Source organism: Microcebus murinus, chromosome 1 (assembly GCF_040939455.1).
Source record: "Microcebus murinus isolate Inina chromosome 1, M.murinus_Inina_mat1.0, whole genome shotgun sequence".
Taxonomy (NCBI): domain Eukaryota; kingdom Metazoa; phylum Chordata; class Mammalia; order Primates; family Cheirogaleidae; genus Microcebus; species Microcebus murinus.
In genome coordinates this window covers 38368570-38395812 of record NC_134104.1, presented here as the reverse complement: position 1 = coordinate 38395812, position 27243 = coordinate 38368570, and the positions used below count along the sequence as shown (strand labels likewise).

Sequence of the window (27243 nt, the reverse complement as noted above, 5' to 3'; positions counted from 1 at the left end):
ATAAAAGTAAATAAAAAACTTAGAGGGGAAGCCTTGAACACTATTAGTCCTTTTTCATGTGTACAGTACAGATATTAGCAGAATATTCACTAAGTAAAATAAACATATTACCTGGTTTCTAAGGCACATGGTTACCTGTAACATCTAAAGTGGGATTTATGTGATGGACTGCATTACGCTCTCAGAACATTTGCTGCAACCAGGTAGAGAAAGGTAAAATTTTCACATAATAGTCTGTAGTCCAGAAAGGTATTTCAACTAAAATATGTAAATCCTCATATCTGAAATCATTTAAAGTCTAAGTGATGTCTAAGTCTTAGACATTATTGATGCTTTTTTAGGTTGACATGTAGTTCTCAATGTTTTAGAGACTTAGGCAAACTCACTTCTCTTTTGTTCAGCAATGCCTCATTTCCACCACATAAAGCTTGGTCTCCAGTTCCACTATCCAATGCCTGCTTTACATTAAGTTGCACATCGTTGGTACCACATAAAGTGATTACATTGTAAAAGGCCTCTAAATCACTTTGTTCAAATGTAATAGCTGGTTTCAGTAATGTTCCAGGAGCAAGCGAATTCTCTCCAATAATTCTCAGGTTGATAAATTTGATTTTCCAAGTATTCTCCACAAAAGGGCAACGGATGAGTCCAAAAATTTGTTCAAAAATACCCAAACAAGTGTCCCGTCGGTGGACAGTCCCAGCAACTCCAACCATAACCAGCCCATGGGGAGAAGAAGCACATTTCAGTCCACGGGAATCTAAGTTGGGGCTCAGAAAAAGAAATTCTTCTTTTACTAATGATAGCAAACGAAGGCTCACGATTTCTGCTCCATGGTAATCTATCACATTTTGTTCTGATGTGTTGTAATAAAACCTAAGTTTGACGTCATGCCAGAAATGCTGTGGCCCCCATTCATCTTGAGGTGGTCCCTGAAAAGGATTCTGAGAATTAAGAAGTCCAAAGAACCAGTGACAGAATTCTTCTCCTAGGCGACGAAAATCAACTTTTTCAGCTTTTTTATCTTCTTTTGCCTGATGATTAAAATAAGTACAATAAATATAAAACTAAGGTTTGCCTCTCAAATCCCTTTCTATCTAGCCTGTTTCAGAGCTAAGTTTGCATATACTGCTGGTTACAGCACAGGGAACTGAACCACATGTGAACTCACTGAACCTATGATTCATAGTTAAATCTTTTTTCAAAAAGGAGAATGTCATTTTAGAGTTTTCCAGCTTAGATGAAAATTCAGCTAAGAAACTAAGGCTTAACAAAGTCTCTTAAAATATCAGCACGAACAGTCAATAATGAGTTATATAAGCACTTTCTCTTGATTGTGGCACTGTTTTTACAGGTGTATATATCTGTCAAAACTTTTAAAATTTATGTTTTAAATGGATGCACTCTGCATATAAATCATATCACAATAAAGTTGATAATAGGCATTTCCATTGCCTTTAAACAGATACTTCTAGGGTGACTGAAATAGGTTATTTTCTATGATTCGGATTAATTTTATTTCTTTTTTTCAAATAAAATGTTACTGCAAAAATACACCTGATAGGCTAGATCTCTTCTTCTAAGTATTCCAGAACACATACCTCACTGAGATGGTAAGAGACCATAAGTTTACTAAGCACCTGCTAGTTAATACATTGGGCACCATGTGTGGCACTTAAGGGCTATTTCTTCTTACCTGCACAACAAATCCTATGACATGGATATTACTGTTAAGACTATTTTATAGTTAAAGAAAACCAGGCTCAGAAAGGTCAAGATACCTGCCTAAGTTTACACATCTGGCAGACCCTAATTTGAAGTTGCATCTGTATAATTTCAAGGTCAATGCTCTTTTCAGTATGTTAACAAAGCCCTTAGAAGATCCTTTCCTAATGTGAAAGCAAAGCTTTCTCACTATAAAAGCTCATGAATTCAAAGAGTGTAGTATGTAGTTTAAAAATCTTCAAATTACCTAGAGATTCAAACATTTAAATATTCACTTGATATCTAAAATGTACAGTGGATATACAAAGAAACAGAAATAGCAAATGTCAGCTGGAGAAATTACTACAACAAGATTTTTTCTATTTAAAAAAAAATCAAATGGGAAAAATACTTAAGTTCTTTTCATGGAGTTTTTGCAATTTAATACCAAAAAAGTCTTAAAAATTAGAAAGGATTTACAACAGAAGTTTTTTAAAGTGGAAAAAATTACAATGAACTAGAGTTCAAATTAAAATTAACCTTGAAATTTATACTCTAAAAATCCAATGATATTCATTTGATATTAAAAATCGTTAATATCAGTATTATTGACATTGACAAATATTTTTCCCTTACAAATCAATAGATTATATAAGCATCACTAACTGTCAGAAATACTTTATTTTTAGTTGCTTCATTGGTCTTCCTTTAGGATGCAAAGGATATGAAGTTAAAATCGTAAAATACAAATAGAATATTATTAACCATGTTCCCCCAGATCTAGGATTATTTACAGAGTTTCAGACCAGACAAAGGCTCAGAGTATAGTAGTAGTGCACACCTGTAAACCCAGCTACTCAGGAGGCTGAGGCAGGAGGATGGGTTGAGTCCAGGAGTTATAGCCTACAGTGACCTAGGATCACACCACTGCACTGCAGCCAGGGTGACAGAGGCCCCCTCTCTTTAAAAAAAAAAGTTCAAAATACAACCATAAGATCTACTTTACCTGTTGAAAGAGCCGGATGTCCTCTGTCTTTGTTACTGGCTCTGGTGTTTCTTTCAATTTCAGTTGTGACTGCTTTTGCCAGTAATCTTTTGCATGCTGAATAAGATTGTGTTTTTCAGTAGTTGGAGGTGTAACAACCCCCTGTGTTGCCAAGTACTTAAATATGACTTCCCGGTGGACTTTTTTACGCCTCAGAAGTTCTTCTACACTTTGACTGTACACTAATATTGCATGAATGGCATCTAGAAGGAAATTGTAAAGATTAATAGATAATCATGAGCCACCTATAAATTTGTCCAAGGTTAGGAGAAACTCTACCAAATAACATTTATAAACTCTTGTCACAACATTAGTGCTTTTTACATGAGATGGCTGTCATTTTTTAAGAGGAAATGAGTTGTTATCAGGTTATCTTTTAAAATAATTTCTTTATGCTATAAACTTCCTTTACCTAAAATTCTCCCTTCCTTTCACTTCCCATGGCAACAGTGAAATTCTAGCATTTTCTCTTAAAGAATTAAGAAAAAATTCATGCCAGAAAAATAATTTTTCCTAATAAGGCCAACAGACCTACATTCATGTGACTCCAAAAAATAAGTAAAATTACAGTATTTTGGATGTCAAGGAATTTTAACCCAATCTCACTCTACAGATAAAATCTAGGATACATGAGGTATCAATAATTATATTTCTAGAAAGTGGCAGAACAAGGACTTGTATTTTTTTTAATTTTTAAAAAATTTATATTAAACACAAACCAAAGAATATTTTTGACTTGTATAACGTATACAAAATGGCAATAACATGAACTTCCATATAGCGACCTCCTAGCTTGAGACAGAGGAAATTTCCAGTAAATACTCTTGAGATCCTTATTTCACCCCTCTCTAATACTATTCCTTCTCTAGCCTTTCATCCACTTCACAAGGTAGCTAATATCCTAAATGTTGCTTTAGGATTCCCTTGCTTTTCTTTATATATAGTATATAAACTATAGTATATATAAAGTATACCATATATACAGTTTGTGTCCCTAAACAATATATTTAGTTTGGTGTATTTTAAATGTTCTTATCTAATCTATCAATATACAGTATATAGTCTTCTGTAATCAGCCTTTCATTTATTGTTTTTGAGACTAATCTTTGTGGATATATGTAGCTCTAGTTAATTTATTTTCATTACTGTATCATAATTAATTATATGACTATACACAGGTATCTATTCTTGTTTATACTTTTATTGTGTATTAGAAAAACTGTTACTTTGAATATTCTCATACATACCTTCCGAGTTCACAAAGGAGCAAGCAACATGAGCCTCACCTGGGAGCTTGTTAGAAATACAGAATTTCTGGATCTACCCCAAAACTAATCTGCATTGTAACAACAAGATCTCCTAGAGATTCAAAAGCACATTCAGGTTTGAGAAGTCCTGATCTAGAGCATGTGTCTAATCTTCCATTTTAGGAAATAATGTCAAACTTGTTTTCCAAAGTGGTAGTTCTACCTTACATTCATTCCTTCATTAGTTGTTAAAGAGTTGTTTCACCTGGTCACCAGCACCTGAAGTTTGTATTTTTAATTTTTTCCAGTCTGGTACATAGAAAAGACAACTCTCATTTTTGGTTTTCATTTCATTGCTTTTTAAAGAGGTTGAATACTTTTCATATGCCTATCAGTTATTTTTTTCCTGAGCAATGATCTCCAAATCATTTAAACTTGTATGCACTGGAAAATTTTTATTTTTTTACTCTCATTTTCTTTTAGATCCACCGTCAATTAAATCCAGCATTTTATCTATAATAATTTTAGATTCACCCTCACCATAATTCTAAGAAGGTGACTGCCATGTAAAATACATAAATGCTTAACAACTACACAAGTATAAAATTATTTTCAGTCTAAGTTCTTAGGAATTTTATTTTAATGTTCCCGATTCAAAGTTACAAATGACTGATTTTCCTCAATGGCAAAAATGCAAATCGGAGTTAAAAGCAGAAATACAGTTTTAAAACACAGAATCTTTTGAAGATACTTAAATCATATGCTAATATGGGAATCAAATGTTCACATTTTAAAGTAAAATTCGGCAAATTTAAAATAAAACGAGCTACGTAATACACAAAAATAAACAAACGCTTTACATTTTTATATGTACTAGTCACAATCCGGCTTAATATTAATAGCTCTTGAAATCTAACAGAATGTTTGACTATTAAAATTACTTTAATAGTAATTTTTAAATTAATTTCTAGCACACAAAATTATCTCAGAAAAATTTTGGCTCCAAAAGGACATCGATCCAAACTATCTGCTTTTTTATTACAGTAGTTGTTTTTAAAAGAGACTGATATAAAGTGTTTATGATATCCTCCTCCCCTCAAACTTGAAGAAAAAAACCAGAGCAGCAGCTGACACTCCTCAGTTGACAGAAAGGGGAAATGGAAAACACTGGCTTCCTGGAAACTTAAAAACAACAACAAAATGACTACTGACACACTCCGAATCCTCAAACAACAAGCGAATCCTCAAACAACAAGCGTTTACCTTAACATTCAATGGATAAAACCTGAAAACTATGCCATTGTTAGCGCCACCCCCACCCTCTCAGGCCGGGCCGCCCAAGTCTGCGTTCTGGTTCCGGAGCAATATAGCAACGGCGGCGGCCGGGATTCCCTAGTACGAGGATTCTGCTCAAGCGCGGTCGGGGACGAACCTGGAGCTAGGCCTCGAACCCTCTCCATTCCCACGCTCCCGCCACCTGGGGTCGGCTGTCCTCCGATTGAAGCGTTTCCCCTTACCTTGGCGGTCCTCAGGGTGCACCAGGCGGTTAGTGACGGTGTCGCACAGGGCCATGATCTCGTCGTTGTCCAGCAGGCCGAGCAGGTCACGACAGCCCTCCATCTCCGGGGAGCTGAGTCCCGACATTTCGACCCCCGGGCAGGGGGGAGAGGACGACGCCAATAATGCCGCCCCTCCGGCCCACCGGGCCAGCGCCTTGGCAACAGACAGCGGAAGTGCCTTTCTTGTTCGCTGTAGAAGGGCCTCGAATATTCCAATCCCTGGGCGGAAGTGATCCGCCAAGGAGGTCGATCAGGAAACGCGGTGCTCCAACTTGTGGTTCCGGGATGTCCCCTCTAGTAAGATGCGGTGTGTTTACTTGGAGAACACAGACATTCCACAGGGCAGCCGGTTACAGTAAGAGAACCCCTGAACTGCTCTTAAGTTCCTCCTGGAAATGATCTCCCTAGAGGGTTGCGCAAGTGCGTGAAAAGCGGAAGGCGGCCCGGGCGCAATGCCTGCTCCCGTGATGCCGCGGGGCCGACCAATGGAGACGGCTCCTCCCGCCCGCCGGCCCGGCCCCCGGGAGCGCTTGAATTTCCTGTGTGGCCACGTCTGAGTTGGGTGAGCCGGTAGTTTGATATTCTAAAATTACGTAAATTAAAATAACTTGATTTTGTTTGACATTGTACTATAAAAAATTAAAAATCAAAACAAAGATAACCACCTATCCTGTCCCACGCCTACCCGTCTTCCAGCGGCTTTCTTCTCACACACGCTGGGATCCCGTGTTGTCTCCATTCCCCTTGTCGCCAATTGGGCCTTAGGAGAGGCGGTATTGCGTGCAGTTTAAGGTTGGGGGTTCTGGAAGCCAAAGTGCCAGGTTTTACTCCACAATTTACTAACTGTGACTGTGAGCAAGCTCCTTAGCATTTTTGTCCCTTAGGTCTATCTGGAAATGGATCAAGTAAAAATACCTACCTCAGAGGGTTGTAGGGGCGGGGTGAAGAACAGTGCCTGGCACCTAGTAAGAGCTCAGTATGTATTAGCTGCTATTATTACTATTCGTAGGAGAACAACTCACATTTATAATAGAAAAAATGGTCATGCCCTCCTGGACTGAGGAATCAGACTTAAACACTTTGTCATTGCCTCTATCTCCTATTTTTAATTAATATTTTGGATTAGTTAATATTTAAGATATTGCCATTTATTAGCTGAAATGTACACATCTGCAGATCCCCGCGAGCAAATTTAACATTTTTTAAATCTCATAAATATCCGTCATAAAATATACTGTAAATATAGTCTTTTAAACAAGGCATTCAAAAATATGGTTAAATTAATTTGCCAGTGGATGTTATTTGGGGTATCATTTGCTCAACAAATACCAAGTCTTCATTTTTTATTAAGTATGAATGAGTGCTCAACTTTCCTTCAAGGAGCTTTTGGAAATGTTGCAAGTAGAGGTGACAAGATGAGTGCTCATATGTGCTGGTGTGGGACTACATGGAAGGTGTGCCCAACCTTGTCTTTCATTCATTCATTACTTCATTTTTTAAAAATGTATTTACTGAGCACCTAAACTACTTGCCAGTTACTGTTCTTTGTTTTAGGGACAAATACAAGTCCTTCGGGGCTTGCATTCTAGTGGGAGCAAACGGACAATAAACATAAAAAACTATTATCATTTACTCAGCCAGGAACTGCTATGAAGAAGAATAAATCAAGAAGAGAGGGATGGAGAGGATGTCACTGTTCTATACAGGTTGAAAGGAAAGGCTTCTCTAAATAAGTTACTGAAGAAAAGCTCAGAAGAAAGTGAGCAAGCCACAGGAGAAGCATGTTCTAGGAAGAAGCAACAGTAGAGGTTTTGAGGAAGGAGGTCAGGATACTAGAGCAGCTTGAGGAGTCTTTGAGCAATGTGGTTAGAGTTGCAGTCAAGACGGATTCAAATCTGCATTTCTCATTCATGGCACTATTGACATTTTGGGCAGGACGATTTTTTTGTTGTGAGGGTTGTCCTGTGCATTGTAGGCTACTTAACAGTATCCCTGGCCTCTATCCATTGGGAGCCAGTAGCACATGCTCCCCTCAGTTGTGGGAAACAAAAATACCACCAGGCATTGCCAAATATCTCATGGAGGACAAAATCACCCCCAGTTGAGTATAGAGTACCATTAATATAGAACAACCTGTCAAAGTACTTTCTGAGATGATGAAAATGTTCTTTATCTATGCTGTCCAATACTGTAACCATCAGCCACAAGTGGCTACCCTAGGGTGGGCGTGGTGGCTCAGGCCTGTAATCCTAGCACTCTGAGAAGCCAAGGTGGGAGGATTGCTTGAGGTTAGAAGTTCAAGACCAGTCTCAGCAAGAGCAAGACCCTGTCTCTACTAAAAATAGAAGAAACTAGCCAGTCAGCTAAAAATACAAAAAAAAAAAAAAAAATTAACCAGGCATGGTGGTACACACTTACAGTCCTAGTTACATGGGGGGCTGAGGCAGGAAGATTGCTTGAGCCCAGGAGTTTGAGGTTGCTGTGAGCTAGGCTAATACCATGGCAGTCAACCTGGGGTAACAGAGTGGGACTCTGTCTCCAAAAAAAAAGAACCCTACTGTAGACTGTAGACTGCACATGGGAGGGATCAAGGTTGCTCGCTCCTTATGAGAATCTAATGCCTGATGATATGAGGTGGAGCTGAGGTAGTGATGCTAGCACTCGGGAGTGGGTGCAAATACATATTAACATTAGCAGAGAGGTTTGACTGCACAAAAAATGTAATGCCCTTGAATCATCCCAAAATAATTCCTGCCTCAGTGCATGGAAAAATTGTCTTCCATGCTACCAGTCCCTAGTGCCAAAAAGGTTGGGGGCTGCTGTTGTAGGCCATCACATAGACTTTGGATTTTATCTTTTACTTCTGACTTCATTTCCTTGCCTTCCTTCAATGTGCCATACAGGTCCATGCCTCAAAGCTGTTGTTCTTGTTACCATGCCTGGTATATTCTTCCCTTTGTATCTGAATGGCTCTTTCCCTTTATTCAAGTCCCTGCTCAAAAGTCACCCTGTCAGAGAAGCCTTCTCTCATTATCCTGTTCTAAAACCACCAACACCACGATTGCTTATATATTTCCTACCCACTTTTTCTCCATAGCATTTATAACATACTGTATGTTTGTTTCCCCCCAGAAGAATGTAAGCTCTATGAGACAAGAATTTTTGTTGTTTTCTTTGCCTGCTACAGAGCCTGGCACATAGTAGGTATGCAATGAGTATTTGTTCAATAAATGAATAAGCTGTGAAGGCCTGGGCAAGTTTTAAATAGGATCACTTGAGCTGCTGCTGTGAAGTTCAGATTGAAGGAGGGTAAGGGGGTAGGCTTGAAGCTCAATGAAGAAACTACTATTTAATACAACACTCCAGATTAGAGAAGATGGTGGCTTGAGTTAAGGTGGAGGAGTTAAGAGTCAGGGATGATTGTAAAATTTTGGTTTGTACAATTAGAGTTGTAATTTATTAATACTAAGAGGAAGAATGTTGGGAGAAGTAAGTTTCAATGGGGAAATAGGTGTAATGAAGAGATCAGACTTTCTAGAAAAGTAGTGATGCCTAAGAAGGATTACATAAAAGAATAAGAGATGGTGTGGAAAATGGGTGAAGAATTATGAGTAAAGAGAGCAGTATTTAAAAATGCATGGAATAAAACAGCATGATGAGGGTAGGTGGCATTTTAAATATGGCTAGAGCCAAAGATAAGATGGGAGCCATAACATGAAGAAAAATTTAGCAAAATTATAACAGGAAGGGCTCGGCACTAGGCCCTTCACAGACAATTCTTATAACCTTGCAGCTGTCCCCTTTTAACATGAAGAAGTCTGAGCTCAGTGGGATGTGGGATATACAGTACCTAATAATTTAGTTCTCCACAACTATAAAACGACCATGCTGTAATTCAGGTACAACTGATCTCCTAACCTTTTTGCACCATTTCCATTAAATCATTTTATAGTAGAGTTTCACTTAAGCTGAATACTTTTTGAACCAAAAAAAGAATAAAAAATCCCTAGATTTAGAGCAGTTTGGAGTATTAGATCTTACTACTAAAATACCCATTCACCCAACAGTAGTTACTTAAGCACTTATTAATAGGGGACTTCTTTAAATGTCCTGGAAACAGTTTTAAGAAGGCTCTATGAATTTAAGGAGAAACAGTTTACCTTCTAGGGAAATATGAAGAACCTGGTTGCTTTAGATCTGTAGTTTTCAAACCTTAGCTTGTATAAGAATCACCTGGAGGATTTGTTAACCAATAGATTGGCCCCCCTCCTGACCACAATTTAGCATTTCTAGCAAGTTCCCCAGTGATGGTGATTCTGCTGCTCTAGAAACCACACTTTAAGAATCAAAAACATTATGAAACATCAACCAGGTAGGTTCGTACCAGACTTCATTCTTTGTCTCTGAAATCAGTGATCCTGAGACAAGTCTGACTCTATTTGGACATATTAGATCCACTCATGCTCTATATTTATAGGGAAAACAGAGTGGCAGGATGGAAACATGGTTTTACAACACATCTGATTTTTAAGTTGCACCTCTCCATTTATTAGCCGTGTGATTTTAATCAAGTTAACCATTCTGAGCCTTGGTATCTAAAGAGAAATGTTCATATTTAGCCTTGAATTGTTTTAAGAATTACAGGTAACATATATAAAGTAGCTGTTACACAGTAATTTATTAACACAGAAGCCATTTCTTCCCTGGTGTACAGCACCCATCAACAAAGCATGAACTTACCTTCCCTTTGAATTTTTATTCCATGTAATATTTTATTGTCTCTAATTCAAGTAAGTTGATTCTTGAAATAAGTATGAATCTTATGCTATCAAAAGCAACTTAATTTGGTTATTTTGGGAGCTTACTTAGAATTATTTGCTTCCTGGAATTCAAGTTTCAGAAAAGGAAAATGAAGTTATCTAAATCCCAGTAACTTTGTCTAAATACTTCAATACAGTAATCCTAGCTCTTGGGAGGCCGAGGCGGGCGGATTGCTCAAGGTCAGGAGTTCAAAACCAGCCTGAGCAAGAGCGAGACCCCGTCTCTACTATAAATAGAAAGAAATTAATTGGCCAACTGATATATATATAAAAAATTAGCCGGGCATGGTGGCACATGCCTGTAGTCCCAGCTACTCGGGAGGCTGAGGCAGAAGGATCACTCGAGCCCAGGAGTTTGAGGTTGCTGTGAGCTAGGCTGACGCCATGGCACTCACTCTAGCCTGGACAACAAAGCGAGACTCTGTCTCGAAAAAAAAAAAAAAAAAAAAAAAAAAAAAAAAATACTTCAATACATTTCTTTGTTCTCAACATGGAGCATATTCATTCTAGGATCAGATGAATTTTAGATCTCAGCTCTAGAAAGTTTTAATAACTTTCTTACAGTGTTTCAAAGAATACATTGGTAATAGCACAAATCACTTTAACCCATTACTATCTATTCTTTCATTTCCAATGCTATCTTCATTGCCTCAAAAAGGTACTTTTTCTACTTACAACCCCACTTTTTCCAGTTCCAAGTTATAGCAGATAGTGTAGGTTTTTTTTTTTTTCTTACTTTGTTAGTGAACCAAAAAAGTAGGAGTCCTCATACCCATCGATATCACTTTTGGTTAAAGATTATTAATTGACCTAAACATTTCCCTGTTGAAATACTTTTGCGAAAGCAATTTTCATCTTCATTCATGACCTGATATTTCAAAGTGACTTCAGAGTCTTAATTTTTTAAGTTCCACCAGAAGCTCTTTATCTTCGAAGAATTACCAATGTAGATGTACCAATGTAGATGTACCATCTACTTTCTTGCTTTTGGAGAGTCTGGTAGGTGTACCATCTACATTCTTGCTTTTGGAGAGTCTGGTATTTATTTCTTTTATACCTCCTATGTTTGCAGAAAGTACTATATCACACTGAAAACACTTACTTGAAATAAAAGACTTTAGTAACCAGAAACCTATAGACTTTTATTCCTGCATGGTTAAAATGTCTAAAGGTCCAAAAATGTCTATTTTGTGTAAAATTTTAGATGTTCTATGTTTAAAAAGCAAATCACTCAATAATCTGATGTTAATGGAAATATCCCATTCCTCTCTAATGAGACATATATTTAATATATACCTTAAGTCTTAATTCCTTTTGAAAGCCATGTGCTAAACTATATACAAATGGAACACTTGATTACCAACAAGGACAATGTTTTATTGAACAAATCTATGTACAGTACAAAAAATTTCTTGAAATGAGACACTATTGTTGATTTATTGCAGTTCAATGGCTCAGTTTTAATTTGTACTCTTATAAAATGCAAAGTAAAATAATTTAATGTTCAACAAGGAAGCACAAATTTTCTTTCTTGCTGAATCTGTAATATCTTTCACATATTAACAATTCCAAAATGCATATGCAGCATTTATTCATTCTGAAAAGGTGTTTTACAGTACCAAATAAATTAAAAAATAAACACTATCATCCCTTTTAGGTTTTTCATCCATACAACAGTATTAAACCAAACATGAAAGGAGTACGGCTGAACCTTCAGTGTGATTTTAAAAGAATCACAAGTTCAATGATATAAATTATCTATGCATTATATAATAGGTGGTTTTAAAAAAATGAATATGGCTAAAGCCCAAAGTACCAGTGTCCTTGTCCACGGAAATTCACCTTTTCTACTTTCTCCATAATAGCTGAGCAGCAAAAATTCAGATTTGCTATTTTCTTGACCTTACTGATATATAGCAGGAAATTAATATTTAATTTTTTGAAGGAAAATTTTCATTTAAAAACAAAGATTTGAAACTTGGTCCACGTAAGATAAACACATCCTCAAAACAAGGGTAGAAGAGAAGCAAAGAAAAGAAAAGGAGAAAAATCAGAGAAATAAGAAGAAAGCTTCCTTTACTTCTGAATCCCAAATTAGAACTGTCAGAAGTTTATGCACCCTATAAAAGCAAAATGATGTAGAAGACAGACATAATAAACTGTACACATTCTTTCAACAGCCATTATTTGAGAAGTATACAAATAAAGAGGTTAGAACAGTGTGGCCAAACAGAATTTTATAAAACATTCCTTGATTTAGTTTTATCTAAACCAATTTGATCTCAGTCTTAGCAACACAAAAGTAGAAATAAACCTCAAATTGAAGACAAAAAATATAAGTGGAATATATTTACAAAACATCTTCACATGAACTTTTCAAACTAATGAAAATGTAACAATGTGTGGGCATGGATTTATGTCAATGGTTGCAACTTGTAAAAAAAAATTAAAAATATAAAATGTTAAGTTGTTAAACTTCTGGAAAATGTACAAAGCAGAAATTATATTTCCAAAAAACTTCATTGTCCAAATAAATCAGTTTCCAAACAGACTTTTTATTATAAGACACACTTTTAGAATGCAGTGAAATAAACTTAATCATTACATTTTTAGTATCAGTAAAAATGGAAAACATTTTTTTAGTTGACCTTAAAGGATTTAAAAACTTGATTATGAGTTGTTCAGTTATCTGTTATCTAAATATAAGTTCTACAGCCTAATGTAGGCTACATAACAGAACAAAAACAAACTTAAATTTGGAATCGGCTTATGACCATCATTGCATAGTAGTGAATGCTGAAAATAAGTAATAAAATTGGGAAGTATTTTTTAGATCATTTGCTCTGTTAGTTTAATAAATTCTGGGTGCTGCCCTGGAAGAAATGTCCCACTTCTAGTAACCTCATTCAGGAAGCTCTAAAACTGTCATATTGGTAATAGGATCTGATGAAATTATCTGCTTTGATCACAAACTTCTCATTTGGAATAACTGGAATATTTGGTTGACATGGGTTTATTAATAGGTCCGTTTTTAAAATCTTTCTTACTAGTGACTAAGGAAAATAATGCATCAATGTAACTCATTGTGTTCTTGCTGTGCAAATTTTTGTGTAAAAATTTCCTTTTATACGTAAAAATTACTATTCAGACCAAATTTATCATTCATGAATAAAAAAACAGTAGTATGGCTTATTTTGGAATTACCTCTCTTAATTGAATAAAATGAATGAATTCTTAGCCTGATTCTTAGCTGACAATTTTTTTAAGCCAGTTATATTTATGGGACTGTACTTTGATAACTCACATTAACGTCTAAAGGACCTTACTATGAATTATCAAGCAATGTCCTAACTTTATATACAAACAGAAATATCCCAGTGTGCTTTTACCATTATTCACATTGAAGAATTTCCAATTCAGTGTTTTTAACTACATAGCATGTAATGTCTTAGAATCCTACCATCTCTCCCCAGTTACTGATCGTTCTTTTTCTGTTTAATTGGCACTGTTGCCTTTTAAATATAACTGATCTATAATATAAAAGTTGTGGGTAGAAGGTTCTATCAAGAGCTTATTAGCAAAGAACTGTTCATTTTTTTTTTTCACTTTCAATGCTGGCATGCCACTCATTCACTGAACTTTGACATAGTTAATTATCTGGAAACAAGTTACAATTTTTAATAGATAGCATGGTGATAAGTTTTATTTTCATGAGTCAGTTTCTAAATCAGATCACAAACCAAAGAGCAATGGTTCCTTAAACCATGTTTGACCAGAAGGGAGGACATAATCTGATTATGCATTACAAGAAAACAAAGCCCACTTACAGAATAAAATACTTTAAGTTGTTTATTATTGTAAACCACTCCCCGTTTTTATTAATGTGTTCACTTTTCCCTTTGTGTAAGGCCATAGCTGGTTTTCTTTCTGACTAGTTGCCTGAACATATTTCTCACATAAGCGAAACTGAACATGCTGCTATTAATCATCATAAGCTTTTTAAAAATGTGGTTTTCTGGAAAACTGGTACTTTGGGAGTTTTATAATAACCCTTTTGGAGTCTAAGCCAGCACATCTCCTCTGTGAGTTCATTCTAGAAAATGTGCTTTGTCTTTAGTAATTCGAGACCACTCTAAAATTAAGGCCATCAGAGAAATAGCAAACTGATGATGCGTTTTCTTATAGTGCTTTTTTCACACTACTGCTTGATCGACAGATCTTTCTGAAACATTTTTATCAGGCACCTGTAAAACAGAACACATCTGTTAATTCAAATTTTATAGATGTTCAAGTGGAATTCTAAGTCAGATTCCTGTTTAATTTATGCCCTCAGCCATTCAAAGGATATTGATATTAGAAGCAAGGCAAGCTCTTCTTTTGCTCATTTTGTTTTTCAATATTTTCTGGTTCTCTTTTACTACTATTTTTGTAACAGAGACTTAGCTTCATTTGATTTATATTCTGGAATGCATATGAAATAATTCCATCAAAGTTACTTTAAGAACTTTTATTACATTAAATTTAGAAGAAGAAAAGCCTTTGAAACAGTAAAAGAATATAATCAAGATATAGAAAACCTGTGTTCAAGTTCTGGCTTGCACAAGTTCATAGGCCTATTCCTATGCAAATTAATTTGTGAATTTCACTTGATCTATAAAACAGGAATAGTAATATCACCTCATAATGGTTGTATGGATTATGGGGTAGTGCTTTACTATCTGTGCTGTACAAATATCAATTTTTTAACCCCATAAAGATCTATGATAGTTATATTTTTTATGGCATTTTCTATTTCTACAGACATATCTACTGAGAAGATAGAAGACTTACTTTCATCATCTGACTCAAATCCAAAGAGTGTCTGACATTTCTTTTGTGCAAGGTGAGCCTCAAGTGCTTCTGCATTACAGTAGGTGGTCAGGCATTTGCCACATCTTAATCTTTTCACTGGTTTTTTATAAATGTTATCTTGATCAGAACAGGCATCTACTATATCAGTCAGAAATTTTCTGCGTTTTGGCATACTAAGATACCGTTCATCAAGGTAACTGGGAGGCAATGGTCTGACATATGGTTTTGTTAAAATCAAGCCATATGAAGTAGGTTCACTTGTCAGATTTGGTTTGGAAGGTGCCTGAGATACTGGCAAGGTATTGTGTTCTTGTGGTACAGCATTGGGTAAAACGGAACCATTTTCTGTCCTGATTCTACTTATATCACTTTTCAAAGCGGGATCTGATGAAACTAAAGGCGTTTGCTCCATTTCACTGTGTCCATTGACTAAATCACTACTACTATAATTATTTTCAGAATTTGGCTCTATGTCAGGCATCTTTTGGTCTATCAAGCTTATATTTGAAACAGTGTCATCAGAATGTTCATTCCCATTCTGAACTAAACTATCTGTTTTCTTTTCCATACTTTCTATACATGTCTTTGGTTCTGTAGAATCTTTCCTTGATTTGCAAATAGAAACTGGCAGATTAACAGTTTGTTTCTCATTACTAGATGAGTCTTTTTCCTGATGATTAGGATTTGAGTCTGAATGAACATCCCAAAGAATTGTTTCACTTGGTTGTGCAGATGATTCTGGTGTTTTACTTAAATAGTGCTGAGCTTCATGTTCATATAGCAAAGGAAGATCTTCAAAAAGCTCATGGCATTCTGGAAAACTACACTGAGCTTGAAATATCCTGTGACTTTTTGTATGCTGGGCAAGCTGGAATGGCAGCTTAAATGACTCATTGCAATTAAAATGCAAACAAAAGTACACATTTGGATAGCTGTGTCTGTTAAGGTGATCTATAAAATGCTGAGAATCTTCAAATTGCCTTTGACAAAATTTGCATTTTCCTTTGCTCCACTTCATTACTGTTTGTCGCACATTTAAATCAGTTGGATGTACAGTCATTGCATGTTTATTTAGAAATCCAATTCTTTTAAATATCCTTACACAGCCAAGAGCAGGGCACTTAAAGTTTCCTTCCTGATCTGTGGCATATATATCTTTTGGATGGCACACAGTTCCATTGATTTTATGAAGTACTGAAGTTTCTTGATTCAGGTCATAATCATCATCTTCATAATCACCTTCTTCATCTTCTTCCTCCTCATAATCATCCTCACATTCTGGTAAAGGCTTCAAGACATTATTTAAAGAAGTATCAGGACTGCCATTTTCAATAATGTTTTCAATAACATCTTCGGGTACACTTACAGGAATTTCAATGAATTCAGCCACGTGCTCAGGAATGACTTCTTTGTTTCCATCACTAGAAGCAGTAAAAGTCCCTACTTCCAAATCCTGATTATCAGAATTTCCATTTTCAAATGAAATGGAAGAATTGGAACAGTCTATTTCTTCCAAAATAGTGATTTCCTGATCATCCTGTTGAGCTGCAGCAATTTGCTGTCTCTGTATTTTCTTAACATGATTCTTTAAATGTTTTTGCATAAGTCCTCTATTTCTAAATTTTCTACCACATATTACACATGAAAAACTGCCTTTTTTCTGATGAGCCTGGGCATGCCTTACAATGTGACCACCTAGAAATTCCTTGTTACATAACATACACCGATGTCTTGGGACATTGTGATCTACTTTGGAAGTATTAAAAGCTGTAAGGTTTTTCTTTGTATTAATATGACTTTTAGGTTGCACTCCAGACACATCATCAAGATCAGTCTCTCCAGTGCTCTGATCTGTAAGACAGTCAAGCCCTTCATCTAAACCTTGCTGTTCCATTGTCTTTTTTAGATTATCTGTAGAATTTTCCAGTGTACTTTCATTTAGAAATCTAACTGCTGATTTATCGCTCAGTAATGCTACACAGTTTTTCTTAATCATTACAAAGTTCCAAAATTCAGGATCAAAAAACAGTCCCTTTTTCAAAATTGGAAGTAACTCAAAACGAACACGATTTTGAACACTACTTGTGCCTTCATTATATTCTTCATCTGGACGTTTATAAAGCTCTTCAACAGTATGATAAGCTTCTAAGGAACGCTCAAGAAAAAATATTGAGAGTGCACAAATCCTGAGGATTTCCAAATCATTTGGCAAAAAATGTGCAATTGTTTTATAAATCAGACATTTAGTTTGGGGGTCATCATGAAGGTCTAATTGTAGAGCACAACCACATATTTCAACACAAATTTGCAAGCCTTCTTCTTCAACCTGTAAAAAGAAAAGTATTACTACTAAATATTCTTTTAAATGATTACCCTAACTGGTCTATGTCTTTAAAATACAACTGTGAAACAAAAGATGAACAAACAATATTCCAATGTGCAATTCTCCTCAATTGATAGCACTGTATATAAATATATACCTTTCTTTTTTTTAACTTGAGAATAATCTGGAATAGATAGGATTTTAGCTTCCATTTTCAAGTTTGACAAGCCCTTATCATTATACAAAATGCTTCATAAACTTATGATCATTAAGATTTCTTACAAATCTAGACCCCCATTTATTATTTTAGGTACCAATCTCAAATTCTTTAGTAGAAAGGTTAAATTATATGTGTTTTAATAGATTTATTAATTTTCCATGTTAAGAACTAACTACTTTTTTTTAACTCCTTATGAAAACTTTATACTATTTATTTATTTAGAGACAGGGACTCACCCTATTGCTTAGGCTAGAGTGCAGTGGTGCCATCACAGCTTAATATAACCTCAAATTCCTGGGCTCAAGTGATCCTCTTGCCTCCGTCTCCCAAGTAGCTGGGACTACAGGTGGGCGCTACCATGCCTGGCTAATTTTTCAATTTTTTTGTAGAGACAGGGTTTGACTAAATTATTTATCCAAATAAGGGGGACATGTGGCACACACAAAGACAATTATAATCTTTCCAACCTAATAAGGTGTCAGAATAATAAGCCTACTGGAAGTTATCTGAATATCCCTCAAGCCTTTAAACTTTTGCTGATGACTCAAAAGATAACTGCATCAGCTTTTACTTGGGAATCTGTTATCGATCCATCTTAGTTCAAGTTGTAAATAATGCCTCTAGTGGTTTGGAATAATCTAAATCCTTGTTTGAATAGGAAGAGATACCATAATGTCTTTAAAATCATGTATATATGTATGTATGTCATATTGTCTGCATATAGTATATTATAGATTACAAGGAGGAACATTACCTTGCCAGCCTCATGTCTTCATAGTCCCTTACATGTTGTGTAACCTTCCTGAACTGCTTACAGTTCTACAGTTCCACAGGCAGACCTTAACTTTGTACATTACCTACTCCCACTTTATCCAACTGGTAAATTCCTATGGATCCCTTATTAATTCTTTGAGAATCAGTTCTACTCTGAATGTTTTTCTTTCCATTCATTCTGGCCTCTGCCCTGAGGTACAGTTAAAATTCCCTATTCTTTCCACTAAAAATAACTTATACTTACCTCTAAAAAACATTTATATACTATTTTTATAACTGTCTATATATATCCTTACTCCCACTCCCCAACTTTGCATTCCTAAACTACAGGGGATGGTCTAATTTTTTGTATCTCCCTATGGTTAGCATAAAAGTTGGCACACAGTGACCTCTGAATAAATGTTTGCAGAATGAATGAGAGTCAGATCTATTCTACTGACTTTAGTTTGCCCCTATAAATCCATCATCTCTAGCTTAGAATCCTTCCTTAATTCAAATTTTGTTACAATTTGCTTTTCCCACCTAGATTTTCTAGATATAGCAAATTCAAAATCCATTCACTCAAAACAGAATTCCTTTTCTTTCTCCAAAGTTCTATCTACATCCTCTATCTTGTCTCATAAAATTATAATATATAGAAGATACTCAAGTTAAAAATTTTAAGATCATAAAAAGGAACAGGTTACTTCCTTACCTCACATCCTTTAATGGTCCCAGGATATTTATGAACTTAAGTTCCAACTTTTAGTGCAGTATTCCAGTCCCTTTAGATCTCCAACAGCCACTCCCCCTGCCCAATCTCTCCTATTAGTCTCATCTCCCATCCACTTCCCCACATTTCTATTACCCTATTAATGTCACCAGATAGTTGTGAAAAAACAAATAATAAAATAAGGTTAAAGAGCTCTATAAACTACAAAATCCTCTATAAATGTTAGTACTATCTTCATCTATCATTCAAAATCCAGCTTAAAGCATCTTCCTCTGTGAAGCCTTTTCAGATGTGCCATCTGTAATGTTTCTCAAATACATATGCGATTGTAACTATGCCTCTTTTCACAGCACTGAGGGAACTGAATGACCTATTCCATCAAATAAAAGTGTTTTTAGTAGACTGTAAACTATTACACATCATTTTAATATTTATTTCATCTTTGAATTTTCTCTTTAATTTGACCATACATGTAAAAATAAGAAAGTTCTGTGATAATTGGCAAAACCTCACTTACATTATAAACTTTCTATAACAGTATCTCTCAACTTTTGGTGCAAATGAGAATCATATGTGGGAAAAAATATGCATACATTTTTATTTTTAGAAACAAAGTTTTATGGGTGATTCTAATGCACATCAAATGTTAAGTGTTAACACTTAACACTGTAGCATAGTTTGCTTTCCCTTTTTTCGTGGAGGGAGAGGTTAACTTTGACAATGCATTTGACTGACATTTCACTATTTAATATGGATACTATGAATGCAGTTAGCAAAATAAATTGGAAATTAAAAAAGAAAAAACCCTCCAATGCAATGCTGCCAACTTTGTGTCATGGAAATATCACTACAGGGTCATACATCTAATGAGTGATATGATAATGACTAATAAATGCATAAATACATAAGAAAAATAAAATACATTATTTAATGGATGCCTCCTTATATATTTAAAAGTAACCCACATAAAGAATCAGTTAAATATAGAACTACCTAAAATGTAAAGTGGCTTTATCTTTTCTGTCTTTGTATTCAAAGTCCTGCTAATACTTTTGAGGAAAAGTTACAATATCTGCAGGATCCATTTTCTCTTTCTTTTCTTTCTTTTTCTTTTACATACACACACACACACACACACACATATATTTCTTTTTTTGTGGAGACGGGGTCTCATTCTTGCTCAAGCTGGTCTTGAACTTCTGGCCTCAAGCAATCCTTCCGCCTTAGCCTCCCAAAGTGCTAGAATTACAGGCATGCACCAATATGCTAGGCCAGCAGGATCCATTTTCATGTCTATCTATGTAAGACTCATATGTAAAATTGCACTTACTCGCAAATGGCCCAAGAAAAATTTGATTCAGGACTATTTTTAATGGGTTTTTACAGTTACATCAAATAAACACTTTAAAAACTTGTTCTTAAATTTTAAAAATGCCTCAGAATTCATTGTTCCTTTTCACCTAAACACCAGACTTAAAACTGGAACTAAGTTTCTCTGTGTTAGTAAATAAGTATCATCTACAGATATACAAAGTTCATTTGCAGATTAGTTAAGGATTCTACAAAGGGGATTTAGGATGATGTTAAAAGTAACAAATTTAATTATAAGAAAAGAAATGATATGGAAGTAAGTGTTCCCATATTATATTTTAAATAACAAAAATATTGGTCTTTTTTCAGTTATTTTCACTTATTTATAAACTTTGTCCATGTTGGGAGTTTGGAGTTGAGGGAGAAAAGGATGTAATATATGCAGAATGTGGTCTTAAAATCCTTCTTCCGTTCAATTTTATAATCAAATAAAATTTATCATAAGAGATTCAAGTTTCAGTGAACTGTTACTTAAATTTAGTTTAAAATTGAAGGGATAAATATGTCCTATTTACCTCATCTTTAATGATTTTCATGAAAGGAAATATGACTCTCACATTAGTTGCTGTTCTTAAAAGCTGGTAGCATTGATCTACAAAAACTTGTTTTGAAGGATTAGATTTAAGCTGTAGTTTACTCCATATGAAAATCAACTCCCTGTAAATGAGAAAAAAAGAGAAATATCAAAAATACAGTTTATTCAAATATAAACATTAGTTCTCCTTTCCTGATTCTATAGTGCCCTGGGTAGAATGTGTACAGAATGGATATAAATCTGTATTATATTCACCACCACCCCTAACCTACTTCTGCTACCTATGTGACACTAATAAATTGGGAAAAAAAGAGAGATCAGAAATTACCAATTTTCAATAATAAGGAATGAATTCCAGCCATAAGCGGGCTTAACTAAGATATCTCTAGTATTGGATCAAAACAGAAATTCTCATCCCAATATACCAATATTGATGTTATTTAAAAACATAATAAACTTTGGCCTTTAATTAATACCATACTTGTAAACTTAGAAACCAATCATTATAGACTTTCTGCAAAGAAGGAATGGTTCATATTTTTCATTTTCTGGTAATATACCAAAAACACTAAAGTATTAAAAGATATTAAAAGATTAAAAGTATAAATATATTATAGGTTGATTCTGAAATTGTATGCTTTAGATCAACTGCTCTTCTATTAAGATGCAGTACTTTTAAACAGACAAGCTACGGACCATTTAAAGTATTTCATATTTTCAAAAATATGGTCAAGGTTATTAGATGAACAAAGCTAGGAGCAGTGGGTTTTGAGGCAAAGGCAAATCATAAGATATAGTTGATATATTTGGTTATCACATTTTAGCAAATTAGAATTCTTTCAAACATGCCATAAAAGTATAAAAAACATCATAATCTAAAAGTTTGAAAATAATTGATGAAAATGTTTTAAAAAACGGTGATTTATTGAGTATGTATTTTGAGACCAGCACATACAGGTATTAAATCTATAGACAGCTTGATTACCATCATGAAGGTGCACATTGTCTACTCAGAGACACAATACAGAAAAAAGCAAAACAAAAAATGATAGCAAGCAACATATGAAAAGTAAAACCAAAATTCCACCTCCATTTCATACTAACTGTGTGGGTATTCCTTAAGTTTCAGTCCACCACCCACTTTCCACTTTTTTATTTTTTTTTTTTTGCATCATACTCCTTTAGAACATTCACCAGGTTTCCCATCTTCCTCACAGATCTCTAGCTCTGACTTCTTTCCAATTTCCATGCCTAGGCATTTTGGTTTATATTGCATTACACCACCTTAATCTACTTAGAACTAATCCTATTCCTACAAAATTGATGATCTTTTCCTAGATCAGTGAGTAAACAGTCCTCTGTCCTATGTGGTTCTAACATGTTTATTTTCCAGTGCCTTTATATTTCAGTTATATTTTCACTCTCAGCTATGTCATTCTTTCTCAATGTTACCATCTTAGGCCCTTTAATTTTACACATTTCTACAGCAGTTAATAACCTGATCTATTTCTAGCTCCCCTGATCATTTCATTTAGTGTTTATTCAATATACTGTATGGTATTAATAGCAATATAAACATGGGTTTTCAAGTTGGAAGGTTCAGGATTTGAATCTTAAATCATCTTTTAAGGATGGTCTCCTTACTGTCAGTTAAAATGTTTCATTTATTCTCACTTTTGTTTATGCTGGTTGGTCTACATGGAAAGTATTTCTTCATTTCTAAGATGAATTTATCTTTCATAGGCCGTATCAAGTATCCCTTCTTCATGAAAGCCTTCATGAGTACCCCAAAGTGATACCTACTTCAAAATAGACCTTATCCCTCTTATTGATTCCATGCCTTTTTTATGCTTCCCTGTTTATATTTTATAGGTCCTATTTCCCCAACTATTAATACATTATAAATATCCTCAATGATACACTGTATAGTGGAAGCAGTGGCAAGAACACTGGGATTGGGAATATGAGAGACCTAAATCTCAATACAGCGTTATATGCTAATTGGAGTGGTACTACCCAGTTCATAGTGAGCAGCCTTTTTCTGAGAATTAACCTAATAGACAGAGTGAAACCCCAATGGTGGTCTCTTATGTGACCCTTCCCTTCCTACCTTAAGATATTAATTCAGGGGCAGGAAACTGACCCCAGTCAAGCCAGAGTCCCTAGCATGTTCTCAACTCTAAACTATGATGTTTGGGGAATGCTGGTATTCCTGCTGGTCTGCATCAGGAGAGACTGAAGCCAACTGACAGAAAAAAGAAACAGATTTTTGAAAAAACATTAGCAATCCCAGTGTCCCAAGTAGCAGTTATCTTTGAAGACAACCTGTATCCCTGCCCTTCCCGTGACTCTGTCCCACCCCAGTATCCTTTCAATAAATACTTTTTCCCTATACTAGTTAGGCACAGATGCAATGACTTGCAGATTGACTAGAATAAATTACAACTCCATTTTGTACTAGCTGTGTGACTTTTATCGTTTTCATGTACGGCTGTCTTATACCTAAAAGTTGGCATTATTCCTGTTCAACATCTTTATTAAAAGACTTAAGAGAGAAGTAAAACACCTAAGTAAAATGTCTTGCATATAGTGATGTTTAATAAATCAAAAGTTTCCTGTATTTATTCTTTGTCTTTGTAATCCTCATAGTACTAAGCAGTAAGATTTATTAAATAAATATGTTAGTTGATAACCTGGCAAATATATTCCTGATCCTGAAAGCATTTAGAGGAAGCCTCTTGAGAGAAATTTAGGGAAAATGCACACATGGAATGGAATAAAAGATGATGGTAGACATTCTAAATAAGGGGTATTTTATGAAAAAATGCATATTGATGGAAGAAGACAAACAGATCAACTATATTTAAGGAGATGTGGCATATCTCTGCAACAGATTTTAAAACAAAATGCTAGTTGGAAATCAGAGGAGAGAAATTGTCATTCAATATTACACAAGTGAATATTTAACATATTAGAAATGTATATGTTCATTTTGAAACTTGTTCCAAAAAATAATTTGAGACTCCTTACAAATATTCTTAGGGTACAAAATGAGGTTTTTGTGTTTTTTTTAAGACAGAGATCTTATTTCCTTTTTGTCTCTGTTAAGTCGGGAAAATTTAGGAAACAAAATGTATATCCCAGATCCTAAAAAGTTTCCTAGGAGAGGGCTATTATTAAGGATTTTAGCTTTTGGGCAGGCAAAGAAGAAATCTTAGGACATGGTTATGAAGTCCCATTTTGACTGAATTTACAACATGGGATCTCAGGTTTTACTTGTACATTAGATTTTTAATGAAAACAAAAAAATCTGAAATCCACCAGTAGTCTTTTAGAAGACCAAGAGGTCAGGATTAATAAAGCTTATATGCTTTCTTTTAGTCGGTGGGTCCTTTAGAAGACATAGTACCTGGATTCAGTGTATAGAAAACATTTCCCAGGTAGCTAATAAAGGACTCTATTAACTACTAATCAAGTTATCTAGTTCCTAAGAAAAGAGAACAGGGTCAACAGTCACCTTTATAAGACAGATTTTTTTCCAAACTTGACACATTATAATAAGTGATGTTTAACAGCAGAGGCTGTGAGTCAGGCTTCCTAGGTTTGAATCATGACTTCACTGTTTACTAGCTGAATGGCTTGAGCACAATATTATCTGTTTCATAAGATGGTTGCAGTAAATGAAATAATGCACACATAAAGCATAAAAAGCTAACTCAGCAAATGTTAGCAGCTACCATTATTATTAGTGATGGTGAAAGAGAAATAGGGTTAGCAGCTTGCTTGCTTCAATGGCTTGAGATAAAGCAAAACTGGACTGTGAATCTGGTTCTGCCCACAGAAAGGAGAGATGAATAGCAAGCTGGCTCACAAGGAGGCTAGGATAAAATAGACAACACTGACCCTGCAGGCTGAAAAGCATCCTGCTCTTCAAATTACGCTAAAAATCAACTTTAGAAGCATGAAAAAAGACCCTAGCATTCAGAAATATAAAGATGAGAAAGAAGAAATAAGAGGGCAGGCCACCAAAACCAAGGCTGCTCAGAAGGAAGGCCCAAAAAGAAGGCTAAACTCCTTTTAGGTTGGGCAGCTGTAGTCACATACCAACCTTCTATTCAAATTGGGTTTCTGTAGCCAGGAGCTGGAAGATAGGCACTGTAATATTTTTAAGGTCCCTAAAGAGTAGAAACGGGTTGGCCAAGAGAATAAGAAAATAAAATGTATTTTTCTGGGTTTTTTTTTTTTTTTTTTTTGCTATTGTTTATACTTGATTCCAGCTATTTATATTAAAATGAAAAGACTAAAGATACCCTGTTTAAATAGTTTGATAGAGTTAAGGGCAGAGAACATTCTTATCCCCATAGGAAAGATCTACTACAGCAATCATGACTATATTCAATTTTGGAATAATCACATATTAAAAAATTATACAGTCATGTGCTGCAAAATAATATTTTAGTCAATGGTGGACTACATATATTATAGTGGTCCAGTAGGATTATATAATACCATATTTTTCTATACCTTTTCTAGGTTTAGATGCACTAATATTTACTATTATGTTACAGTTGCCTATAGTATTCAGTATAGTAATATCCTGTATAGGTTTGGAGCCTAGGAACAGTAGGCCATATCATATAGCCTAGGTGTTTGGCAGGCTATAAACACCATGTAGGTTTGTGTAAGTACACTCTATGATGTTTGTACAATGACAAAATTGCCTGACACCACATTTCTCAGAACAAATCCCTGTCCTTAAGCAATGCATGACTGTACTAAAAACTATGTTTGACTACTGCTTCCTAAGCCCTTTCTCTATTTGAAATTGCAATTTATATGGTACAGTTTTGAATAAAAATTAGCATAATCTAACTGAAAGTATACTGTATTCCCCTAGAAGAATTTACTTGTTTCTAGACACAGCTCTGCTACTAATTAGCTGTTTTACTCTATCTCTGACTCTGGAGATTTCAATCTATAAAAAGAATATTTAAGTATGATTTGGAGCTATATGCCTTCAAGCTATTGTTGTATTTAAGAATTTAAAATTTGAAAGCATTGATTTAAAAAATGTTTATAGCTCATGATCATTTCAGATTATTATGTTCAGCAATGTAACCTACTTTAATTAATGAAATGGTAAAGTGCTACTAGGGTTTTTTTGTGTGTGTGTTTGTGTATATAGTTGTTTACTGGAGGAGAAGAAGCAGAAGTTCTTAGTAGCACTTGAAGAGTGTTTTTAGTACCATATTTTAAATTACATGATTGCTAGGTAAAATTGCTGGCTTCATATATCCTACTAGCAAGTTTTAAATAGTCTTAAAAATGTTTTTAAAAACTCAAACTTCAAATTTAAAATTTAATTTCAAACATAATTGTTTCATTGTAATACATATCTTAAACATGTACACTATCAATTAGTGGTACATGATAATTTTCTTTTTAAAATCTCTAGTTCTTAAAAAATCTATTGTTCCTTGTACAATAAATTTGTTAAAAAAAAATAGCTTACTATTATCATACAATTAAAAAGCATTCCAAACTCTGCTAGCCAATTCTCCTTTTGTTGCTCATCTTACCATTTCAATTTCTGTTTTAGGAACACTTACCAGATACAGTACATGTCCCCATTCTGGAGCTGTGGAATAAGAAAAGATTCACAGAGTTGCAAAGCTAACATAGTCTTTCCTTCTTTTTCAGTATTACAGATGATATCGATTCCACTCTTACAATCAGTTTTCAATAAATGCTGTCAGAGAAAAAGAAAAATCAGTTCATATCATTAAAAAATATCTTAAAAAGCTAGTTACAATAAGTGTTTAAACATTCAGAAGAAATTATTTAGATTTCTATTTTTCTATAAAAACAATGATTGTACAGAAATATTTTCATGGTTTCATAGTTTCACTGTATAGCAACAAAAACAAAATAAACATGTGCATTTAACTTCTTAGTACTCTATTTAAAAGGCAAAATCATAATACTTATCAGTTTTTATTTGACCTCTTCTCTGTCACAATAAAAGCTCAACATGAATAATGCTTATTGGTGAGTATATTTTATTAATTTCATCATTGTTAAT

The 27243-nt window shown here is 34.7% G+C and overlaps 2 protein-coding genes and 1 long non-coding RNA gene across 13 annotated transcripts in view; 1 reads left to right on the top strand and 2 right to left on the bottom strand.

The window, feature by feature from the left end:
- Positions 1-5989, bottom strand: part of C1H3orf38 (chromosome 1 C3orf38 homolog) — a 45932-nt gene extending 39943 nt beyond the window's left edge. For 8 of the 9 annotated variants that reach the window (XR_012918606.1, XR_012918605.1, XR_012918607.1 and 5 more), the window contains exons 1-3: positions 5514-5989; positions 2711-2952; positions 387-1034 (exon numbers count right to left, since the gene is read on the bottom strand). Coding sequence is in view for 5 of the 9 variants with exons in the window: in XM_076000982.1 (XP_075857097.1) it covers positions 387-1034; positions 2711-2952; positions 5514-5640 (1017 nt within the window). In the remaining 4 variants the exon portion in view is untranslated. Of the gene's footprint in view, positions 1-111; positions 1035-2710; positions 2953-5513 lie in introns of all 9 variants that reach the window. The other variant, XR_012918611.1, reaches the window with a different exon arrangement.
- Positions 5990-6011: 22 nt separating this feature from the next.
- Positions 6012-26843, top strand: LOC105863645 (uncharacterized). The gene is made up of 3 exons (XR_002222919.2): positions 6012-6117; positions 15176-15257; positions 26761-26843. It is a non-coding gene; the product is annotated as an uncharacterized LOC105863645 (long non-coding RNA).
- Positions 12914-27243, bottom strand: part of ZNF654 (zinc finger protein 654) — a 79884-nt gene continuing 65554 nt past the window's right edge. Inside the window, exons 6-9 of one of the 3 annotated variants that reach the window (XM_012750982.3) lie at positions 26771-26910; positions 21142-21283; positions 15206-17552; positions 12914-14619 (exon numbers count right to left, since the gene is read on the bottom strand). In XM_012750982.3, coding sequence (XP_012606436.1) covers positions 14612-14619; positions 15206-17552; positions 21142-21283; positions 26771-26910 — 2637 coding nt within the window. In that variant the 3' untranslated portion in view covers positions 12914-14611. The other 2 variants (XM_076000964.1, XM_076000961.1) reach the window with 2 other exon arrangements.